Source organism: Taudactylus pleione, unplaced genomic scaffold (genome assembly GCF_031769625.1).
Source record: "Taudactylus pleione unplaced genomic scaffold, aTauple2 ptg000372l, whole genome shotgun sequence".
NCBI lineage: Eukaryota > Metazoa > Chordata > Amphibia > Anura > Myobatrachidae > Taudactylus > Taudactylus pleione.
Genome location: NW_028284773.1, coordinates 16,014,520 through 16,025,341, shown reverse-complemented (window position 1 = coordinate 16,025,341; position 10,822 = coordinate 16,014,520). Strand labels below are relative to the sequence as shown.

The 10,822-nt window shown below is 45.3% G+C and overlaps 1 protein-coding gene across 1 annotated transcript in view; it reads right to left on the bottom strand.

Moving 5' to 3' along the window:
- Positions 1–407: 407 nt before the first annotated feature.
- Positions 408–10,822, bottom strand: part of LOC148508308 (putative cation-transporting ATPase 13A4) — a 131,808-nt gene continuing 121,393 nt past the window's right edge. The window contains exons 29-30 of the mRNA XM_088444763.1: positions 8,494–8,574; positions 408–1,865 (exon numbers count right to left, since the gene is read on the bottom strand). Coding sequence (XP_088300889.1) covers positions 1,662–1,865; positions 8,494–8,574 — 285 coding nt within the window. The 3' untranslated portion in view covers positions 408–1,661. The remainder of the gene's footprint in view (positions 1,866–8,493; positions 8,575–10,822) is intronic.

The window sequence follows — 10,822 nt, the reverse complement described above, 5'->3', positions numbered from 1 at the left end:
TCCATTAGGCGACTTTCTGAAAATCCGACCAAAACCTCCTATTTTTGGTTGGGTCGTTCAAAAAGTCGTCTAATGTTAAGTAGAATCTGATTCAGGGGCGTATCTATAATGGGTGAAGGGTGTGCGGGGCATATGGGCCCCTGGGTCCAGGGGGCCCCGAAAAGCACACCCTGCACCCATATTATTTACAACTCATCTGTCCGTGGTCCCGTGTCGGGTGTCAACGCTGCACAGAACAATGGCCGCCACAGCCTTTTTTCCGGCGTTCTGCACATGTGCAGTAGACTCTGGGCACTCTCTTGTGCTCAGAGTCTACTGTTTCTGTGGCTGCCGGCCGCCGGGGAGAGAGGAGGGGGCCCTGCACGGTGAATGCACACAGGCCCCCTCCTCTCTTACGACGCCCCTGATCTGATTGGTTGCTATGGGCAACATCTCCACTTTTAAAAACTCTCACTTTAGTAAATATACTCCTAAGACTCATTATTTCAGTTAATGATCCCTAGATTTATGTCTTTGAACCTGTTACCCTATTTCACCTGTTTTTAAGCATAATGTCTTATTAGGGAAAGCATAGATAGAAATGAGTGTGTGTTTTATAAAAACATGAATCTTGTTTTTGATAGCTCAGGTCCAGTTGTGAGGCTGTGCTTAGCATGTGTGTAAAATCACAGTGCATTAGTGCATTGCATGTCCTCCACCTGTATAATGGCTGCATGGGTAACATGGGTTAAGATATTTGTGAGCAAAAAATATGTCCCAAAGGGAACACTGGGGCCCTCTTTATTTTAAAAATCTTTTCTGTATTTAGAAATGGCAAATAGATTAGAGGCACCTTACTGAATCTTCGTGTCGATTGTGAGCAAATGGAACATCATGAAAAGTAAATGATATTGTCATCTCTGATGTGATGTTGAGATCAGCTTTTGTATGTCGAATAAGCCCTGTGACACCCTATAAAGTTGGCACTGCCTCAAAGCTCATTTTATTATTTTGTGCACAGAGGAAAATATCAATTCAGCATTTGAGGCACACAAGGACATACATCATTCAGTTACAGGGGGCCTGATGCAGGGTTTACAGGAAGTTGGCCATAAGTGCCCCCTCATTGCAGGCGTGGACATAACCCATTTGTAGAGTTGTACGTATGTTTCCCAGCAGACCACCCCCATCTGTACACTTCCATAAAAAATGCCAGTCATCATAATCAACACATACCTGCATCAGCCTTATCCTTGGTACAAAAGATATGTCTGTAGATGCCTGCCCCAACTCTGCATAGTCCACAATTCCATCTACTCGCCCTCTCTAAACATTGCCTGCATGAGAATGGTCCATTAGGCCCAGCTACACCCCTTCAGTCACAAATGGAGATTTGACTGAACGCATCGGATATTGCATTTTCTGTACAGTACACTGTATATGCATAGTGAGGAAATACGCAAGATACTTTCCGCAAATGGGCATACATTCTACTCTGCGTCAGTCCCAGCACGTGTAAAAGATGGTAAAACTTGATTCTTCCACGGATGTAAGAACAGGTGTAACAGAATAGCAGTGATGTCACAACAGATGAAAAATTTAGCATTTTTGCTGCTATTATTTTTCTTCATGGATAATCGTCATATGTAAAACCATATAATCCATTATACACCTATCCCATTTTAATATTCCTTGTAACATGGATTACAATAGATAGCCCCATTGTTTTCTTTGCTGTCTGTGTTGGCATATCGTGTTGTGTCCACTGGAGGCCAGTCGGGATCATTCTGAAGTGCTCTATATAATACTCTGTACTGGCTGTGAGACCGATAATTAAATAATCTTTTTAAAAACAGCCAAAGTCGTCTATTCTCAATAATAACTTCCTGAAAAATAGAAAGAAAGAAGATAAAGCAATGAGTGGCCCAAAATGCATAAAAAGAATTATTTGGAAAGCTGCCAGTCACGAGTATATAACATACTGTGCATTAATAATTAATACAAAGGGGTATATTTACTAAAGTGCGAGTTTTTAGAAGTGGAGATGTTGCCCATAGCAACCAATAAGATTCTAGCTATTATCTTCTAGAAGGTGCTAGATATATGTTAAGTAGAATCTGATTGGTTGCTACGGGCAACATCTCCACTTCTAAAAACCCACACTTTAGTAAATATTTCCCAAAGTTACATTTAAAGTTGTTATAATGTAGATACAGTCTCACAAACTTAAAAAGATGAGTTGGGTTTGTTTTGTCAATATTCTTCATCATGTCAACATGGTTGTAAAGTGGACATGCAGAATGTCGACATGCTTAGCATATTATTATCATTTATTTATATGGCGCCACAAGCGTATAAACACTGATGATATTATAAACATGATTAAAATGTTGACAAAAGAGTCCCGGTAGTACTGTGGCTTGTCTTACCTGCCTGGTCGGCTCCGGCAGTGTCTTGTGGTACAACAGTCAGCTAATGTGGATTTCCTGTGTTGTCATCTGTGGTGAGTATGCTACCCCTATCCCTAATGCTAACCTTTCCCCCACAGCCTAACCCTAACCTCCCCTCCCACAGCCTAACCCTTCGCTTCCACAGCCTAACCCTAACCCTCCCCCCCACAGCCTAACCCTAAACCTCCCCTCCCACATTCTAACCCTAACCCACCCCTCCCACAGCCTAACCCTCCCCTCCCACAGCCTAACCCTAACCATACCATCCCACAGCCTAACCCTCCCCTCCCACAGCCTAACCATCCCCTCTCACAGCCTAACCCTCCCCTCCCACAGCCTAAATCTAACCATACCCTCCCACAGCCTAACCCTAACCCTCCCCTCCCACAGCCTAACCCTAACCCTCCCCTCCCACAGCCTAACCATCCCCTCTCACAGCCTAACCCTAACCCTCCCCTCCCACAGCCTAACCCTAACCCACCCCTCCCACAGCCTAACCATCCCCTCTCACAGCCTAACCCTAACCCTCCCACAGCCTAACCCACCCCTCCCACAGCCTAACCCTCCCCTACCACAGCCTAACCCTAGCCCTCCCCTCCCACAGCCTAACCATCCCCTCTCACAGCCTAACCCTCCCCTCCCACAGCCTAACCCTAACCCACCCCTCCCACAGCCTAACCCTCCCCTCCCACAGCCTAAACCTTTCCTTCCACAGCCACACTGTGGCATATTTCTGTTTGTGTAAAATATTTATTTTGTCAGTCATGAAACACAAAACCAGCTTTGGACCATTCGTGTCATATAATTTGCACACAGGGCTGTAGATTTCTGCAGAGGTACATTCAGAAAAAGATTGAAGCAGAAGTTTATATAGGCTCAGGCGAAAAGTGGCCAGGGGAGGACATTCATTAAAAAGTACTCAGTGGGCACAGTGTTATATCTAATTTTGCATAGCAGCTTAAATAAAAACATTTTATTGACAAATTTGGTATAATTTGGTAGGTACAGATATGTCCTCATACACTGTGGCTTCAGCCAACCCGAATACTGTACTGTAGTCCCTCTCGGTGCACCCTCCCCTCCCACAGCCTAACCGTAACCCTCCCCCCCACAGCCTAACCATCTCCTCTCACAGCCTAACCCTAACCCTCCCACAGCCTAACCCTAACCCTCCCCTCCCACAGCCTAACCCTCCCACAGCCTAACCCTCCCCTCCCACAGTCTAACCATCCCCTCTCACAGCCTAACCCTCCCCTCCCACAGCCTAACCATCCCCTCTCACAGCCTAACCCTCCCCTCCCACAGCCTAACCCTCCCCTCTCACAGCCTAACCCTCCCCTCCCACAGCCTAACCCTCCCACAGCCTAACCCTCCCACAGCCTAACCCTCCCCTCCCACAGCCTAACCATCACCTCTCACAGCCTAACCCTAACCCTCCCCTCCCACAGCCTAACCCTAACCCACCCCTCCCACAGCCTAACACTCCCCTCCCACAGCCTAACCCTAACCCTCCCCTCCCACAGCCTAACCCTCCCCTCTCACAGCCTAACCCTCTCCTACCACAGCCTAACCCTCCCCTCCCACAGCCTAACCCTAACCCTCCCCTCCCACAGCCGAACCCTCCCCTCCCACAGCCTAACATCCCCTCTCACAGCCTAACCCTACCCTCCTACAGTCTAACCCTCTCCTCTTAAAGCCTATTTCTAACATTCCCCTCCCACAGACTAAACCTTTCCTCCCACAGCCTAACCCTCCCCTCCCACAGCCTAACCCTAACCCACCCCTCCCACAGCCTAACTCTCCCCTCCCACAGCCTAAAACTTTCCTTCCACAGCCACACTGTGGCATATTTCTGTTTGTGTCAAATATTTATTTTGTCAGTGATGAAACACAAAACTAGCTTTGGACCATTCGTGTCATATAATTTGCACACAGGGCTGTAGATTTCTGCAGAGGTACATTCAGAAAAAGATTGAAGCAGAAGTTTATATAGGCTCAGGCGAAAAGTGGCCAGGGGAGGACATTCATTAAAAAGTACTCAGTGGGCACAGTGTTATATCTAATTTTGCATAGCAGCTTAAATAAAAACATTTTATTGACAAATTTGGTATAATTTGGTAGGTACAGATATGTCCTCATACACTGTGGCTTCAGCCACACCGAATACTGTACTGTAGTCCCTCTCGGTGCACCAGGTCATGGGCAACTTGACTGTGCCGAGCATCTTTCTTGCTCAAATGTGCATCTAAAAAACAACTGGAAGTTCCAAAGCGGCTCTGCTAGATTACACTGATGAATTTGAGGTTCAACTGGCGTCACTGGGGTCAGACCCCTGCCCGAAAAGGGTGATTGGCCGCACAGGGAGGGGGTGTTTTATCACTCTGGAGGCTTTCCCAACACTTCCAGAGATGTTGGGTTGTCCCCAGAGACTCTCCACGCACTGCTGGCTCCTCAGCGACTGAGAGCAAGGTGCTGCACAATAACATCGCAGTGTAGTGCCCGACTCCAGATCAATGAGGAAGAGCTGGCATTTTGGTGTTAACCCCTTGGAGGGCGACACCTGGTGCGATCCACACCCCTCATGCCCCTAGTGATGCCACTGCTGGTGCCACTTTCTCTGAGTAAGGGTTCACAGACACAGGCTATGACACATCACAAAACTGGTTGCGACATGCTTGCGTTCTTTGCCGCCACTCCTGTGTAAGTATTGGCATTGGGTCCATCTGTGTATCCCTTTGCTCGTGTTAAAAAAATGAATTCCTGTGTGGCTAAAGTTGCAGCCGAGTGTCTCTAGTACATGTTGAGTGGCGTTTTGTGGCATCTGCGATGCCAATAACACACTCATGTTGAAATAAAATGAGTATGCTAAACCTCTTGGATTGGCTTAGTCACACCAGGCATCTAACGCCGTATGGCGTATTGACGCTCGGACACATCTATAGTTGCCTGCCTGTCTACACATTTGAGCACAAGGCTGGATTATGGACAAGGCGATACAGGAGGCCGCCTAGGACTTGGAGGGGCCTACCTTTACCCACCACTGTGTGCTCCCCGTGCTAGACTACCATTGATTTGGGTCATGGCAGCGCTACTCACAAATCAGGTCCCTCAGCAGGAATGAGGATTCATTGGAGTCTCAGCATTGGAGTCTTTACTAATGCTGCATTGCTTGTGATTGGCTCCTCCACCATTATGCTGCTGTTAGTAAGTCCCAAGTTCCCACCGATTTCTCTAGTCCCTAGACCCTCTATCGCCCCTGCTTTTCCCTGTTAAGACTCCTTCTGCCCGGCAGCTGGTGTGAGAAAAGTGCAGCACACAGGGCTTCCTGCAAGTAGTTAAGTATCAGGGCAGGGCTTTGTGCTTGTACATGTTATGTAGAGGTGGGTGTATGTTAATATTATCTGGAAGGTTGGGGAGAGTATAGTAATGTACCTGGGGTGTGGATTAGTGATGTACGTGAGGCAGAGCCTTTCCTCTCATACTTAGGTATACTCCACAGTTTTACTATACAAATTATAAGAAAAATTAATAAAAGATATCAAAAATAATATTAGAAATATCTTCTTTGTATTATTCTAATAATTTTTGTAGTCAAAACTCTGGGGTAAAAAGTGTATGGCAGGTGAGGCACTGCCTCCTCTGTCTACTTTTTTCGCACATCCCTGATCAAAACATACAAAATTTCTGTCACTATATACTGCTGCACCTTTGGATAATGCCCACATGAACCCTCATGAACCTAAATCTGGCTTTGATACATTGGCATCACTAGGGGGTGCGGGCCGCACCAGTTGACACCATCCGAGGGGGTGATACTAAAATAGCAGAGCTGCTCTTCTATTTTGGTGTCACCCATCAGATGGTGTCACCGAACAGCCACACGGCAGGTAGGGAGAGGCTGTGGCTGTTCCCAGCAGCTGCCGGAATGCTGGGCAAGGCAAGTCCACTGTGTGTGCCGAGAACAGGGGCGTAACATGCGCTCACGGCCCCCAAGATTGCCACTGAAAAGCCATGCCCCCTTGCTTCTGGGGCTAAATCACACATTTACTAATACTTAAAAAAACAAATCCAAATGTGTGATTTAGCTCCGGAAACACAACATTGATGTTGATTGATTTTATCAATTTTAAACTGCTCAAAATAAATTAGAAGCAATCAACCTTTAGTTAATATACCTCTAGGAATGAGGAACTCAGGACTGCAAGCAGGAACGGCACACAGACCTGGAACCTACACACTGATACACTGAACTGGAACCTTAGACTCAGAGCTAGCCTCGGCAAAGAGAGTATGCTAGCAGATGGATCTGATATAATGGTGCTTGCAGAGAAACAGTCACTTTGTTTAAGTGAATCACTTGCTGAGAATCAGGAACTTTGGAAAATACAGATGTGTTCTTACACATATTTTCTGCAGTCACACAGCTTTCTTCATTCCAAGTTCCCTTGTGCTTCATGTACAGACAGGTGCATGCAGATATACAAGTGTTGCATATCACAGTCTGCTGGTGTGTGCTAGTTGCATCACATTACTACTTAGACACATTTTCGTCAAAAAAGGAGGCTCAGTGCTAGCAGAGTAGCACAGGACTTGGGGCTCACTCACACCAGGCAAGTCACGCTACGTGGTGTATTGAGGCTAGATGTACAGAACTCTTACTGAGAATCAGGCACACTAAAGAATACAGAATACTTGCTGTAAAACAGGCACTTGGAAGAATGCAGAGTACTTGCTGTGAAACACACACTATAGAGAACGCAGAATACTTGCTGGGAAAAAGGCACTTTGGAGAATACAGAGTATTTGCTATGAAATGATAAGTGGGGCTGAGACCCCGATGTGTGACATAACTAGTATCGCTGAAAGCATTGGGTCACCGGAATCGGATCTCCTATCACTGGGAATTAGTCTGCCATACGTCTGCAAAGGATCTCTCCTGTGGAAAGGACGATTATGTGGGACGCTGCCCTACATGTTTCATCCAATAGACTTCGATGTCTATTAAGCATTATTAGACTGGATGTACATTATTATCACACTATGGAAGTTTATCTTTGATCAGTTTTCAAGATCCTCAAGCCTACAGTCATTTCACTATCTGAGATAAACATATATTGCTCTATATCAATGTACTGGTCCTATTGGCTTTATTTATATGTTAATTGTATTTAAAGGTTAACACACTATGGACGCTCCCTTATCTTTTTATTAGCTCTGAACTGAATAAGGTTGCTGCTGCTACATTTAAATTACTGTACTCTGTATTGCGCTGATGAGGTTTTATATTGGTATATTTATTACCAGTTATTTATATAGCGCACACATATTCCATAGCTCTTTACAGAGATTATTTAGCCCTTTACATCAGTCCCTGCCCCTGCGGAGCTTACAATCTATGTTCCCTATCACATGTACACACACATACACACAAAGGTTACTTTGTTTATCAGGACCCAATTAACCTACCAGTATATTGTTGAAGTGTGGAAGGAAACCAGATAAATGGAGAAAACTCACACAACCACAGGGAGAATATACAAACTCCACACAGGGCCTTGTTGTGTGCCGTACCCAAGGCCGCAGTGCTATGAGGCAGTAATGCTATCCATTACACCATCCGAGGGCAATCCAGAAAGTAAAGACCATTTGCGCATTCTTACCACACAGGTCATTTACCCTCCCTAATTCATGGTCAGACGGTCTCCTTAACCTGTTTTCTAGATGCTCTGTGAGTGGTGTGCTGTTATGGTTATTTTCGGGAATGTTGTGCATTGTTAAAATTAACCCTATGATACAAAATCGCTCCCTCTGTGAAGTAAGGAGTGTTATCAATGCACAGAAAGTGAGACCTGGCAACATTTATTGTCAATTAGATCAGATGTACTGTATGGTGATGTGAAAATGTGGCGTGAAATGTTCTATAATGGGTGAATATATGCAAAAAAGTTGCGCAAAATTACACAGTCAGGTGTTTGATTAGGTAACCGATAAAAAAATTTTGGTATTAAAAAAATCATGTTAAAGACAGGGCTTAGCACTACATACCCATTGTATGTTATCTTACCTCTACAGTGAAAGACACAAGGAAGAAAATGATCCCCAAAATGAGAATGGCCACCCTCCAAACGGTGGGAGTGCAGACAAGCTGGAAATAGAGGAAAGCATACTGTAATTCTCTATAACAAACATCATGCAATTATACTTCACTATCTATATCTGTATCGCATATCTAATTATCTAATATATATTATTGTGTTTTTGCATCAGTTTTTTAAGATGCTAATTGATAGACAATTGTAACTTGTTTCTAGCAATTAATCAATTGGTCATCTCCTCTTGGATGTCACAACATTACCTGAAACTGAACATCTCTAAAACCAAACTCGTTGTTTTTTTCCCCTCCAAAGTCCTCTCTCCTCCACCCATTTATCTCTGTCCACAACACATCCCCCACCTCCATATCACAAATATGCTGTGTGGGTGTCATCCTTGACTCAGTGCTCTCATGCGCCCCCACATTAAGTTCCTGCCACTTTCATCTCCTTAACATTTCCAGGATTCAGCCCTTTCTCATCCTGGAAGGTATTCCTCATCCATGCTCTTATCATCTCCCACATTGGTTACTGTAACCTTTTCCCCTCTGACCTAGCCCTCTTTCACCTCACCGCATTTGAATCCATTCTCAACTCACTGCTCCACCTCCTGCTGATCTCCTCTGTCAGACTTTCCACTGAGTTCCTCTGCCACACAAAATCAAACTCCTCTCACTCACTTAGAATGCCCTCAACCATTCAAGCCCCTATATATCAAACCTCATATCCACTCACACTCCTTCTCACCTGCTCTGTTCAGTCAGTGACCGCTTCCTCTCCTCCCTAATCCCTTTCTCTCACTCCCACCTTCACATTTCTCCCACGCTGGACCCATATTTTGGAATGCACTCTCTCGATCAATCAGACTTTTGCCTTCCCTCAAAGCCTCTAAAGCTGCCCTATGAGCCATTTCACTGAAGCCTATCGCTATTCATCCTAATTCTCCAAATGTTGCACCTCACTTGTCTGCCTCCCATGCCCTCTCTGTATCCTCCCATTGCTCTTTAGATTGTAAGCTGTAAGCATTCTCTCTTTAATGTAATTATGCATTTTGCAGGTTATAATTATGAACCTATCAGTGGCGGATTTTAGGGTCAGGCCGCCCCTAGGTACAACATTATTAGTCACTGCCCCCATCCTTACATCAGTGCAACTGATTATCCTTTTTTATTTAGTATATCCTTTTTATGATCCTTTTTTATGTAGTGTGGAGAGGTTGGAGTTACTTGCTGGGTCCCGGAGTCTTCAGCTTCATGACCGTCATGACGGTGGCGGAGCCAGAGCCAGCTGTCTTTATTCAGAGCCATTTGTCACAGTTACTGGACGGCTCTCGCTCCACCCCCTTCATGATGGAAGTCTCCAGGATCCAGTCCCAATCTCTGTGCACACACAAGTTGCCAATCATGATCCCTCTACTCACATCTCCCTGCTGGTATTGCTGCATAAAAAAGATCAGCAGCTGCATTGATGTGGGGGGTTCATGTGCCTAGTGAGAAGTCCTCCACTGGTACCTATGTCAATTTGTTTATTGCCTATATCCAGGACCAGCCTGCTGCCGCTGCACAGGGTGGAGGTCACCTTCTGGACTTCTGAGGTGTCACTGACCTCCACCCCCCCTCCGGTGCACCACTCTGCAGGGGAGACTGCCAGGGCTGATCTACAGTTCCAGTCCATCTCTGCCTGTATCTGTGGATATTGCCCACTGCATACGCATAGCTTATCACAGTTTTCTAAATTGCACAGATAGCTGTTCCCATTATCTATTGTAGTGTCGCAATCAGCTCTGCAATTAAAGGGACCACATGATATACAGTTTCATTGATTTCTCTGCGGTAACCATATAAATTGTGGTAATAGCCCCTTTTCTGATAAAAGCAATGGAAAAGTTTGCCTTATAAATAAATGCATATTATGTCATTGTTAGATAAATGTTATAGTTTGTATTCTACTACCCCCCAAAAACCAAGCAAAACTTATTGTGTCTATGATGAAATGCTGTTGGACCTACAATATATAGTAGGAGCTCATTGTGTACCTACAGGTGTGTCCCGCTACGTCTTTGCCGATCGCGCTACAAAAGTGCGCACACATTGCGTCACACGATTACCCGCAGCAGCATACTCTACGGTACGCTATGGTGCGATTGAGCCATGCATTCCAATGGACGCGCGGGTGTGAACGCAGTGCCCATATCTGCTTATGGGCACACGCCTCGCTGCGTACGCAGCAAACATGTAGCAGGGCACACCTGTACTAGCACTAGATCAGCACGTTCTCTGTGGCAAAGTTATACAGTTTTAG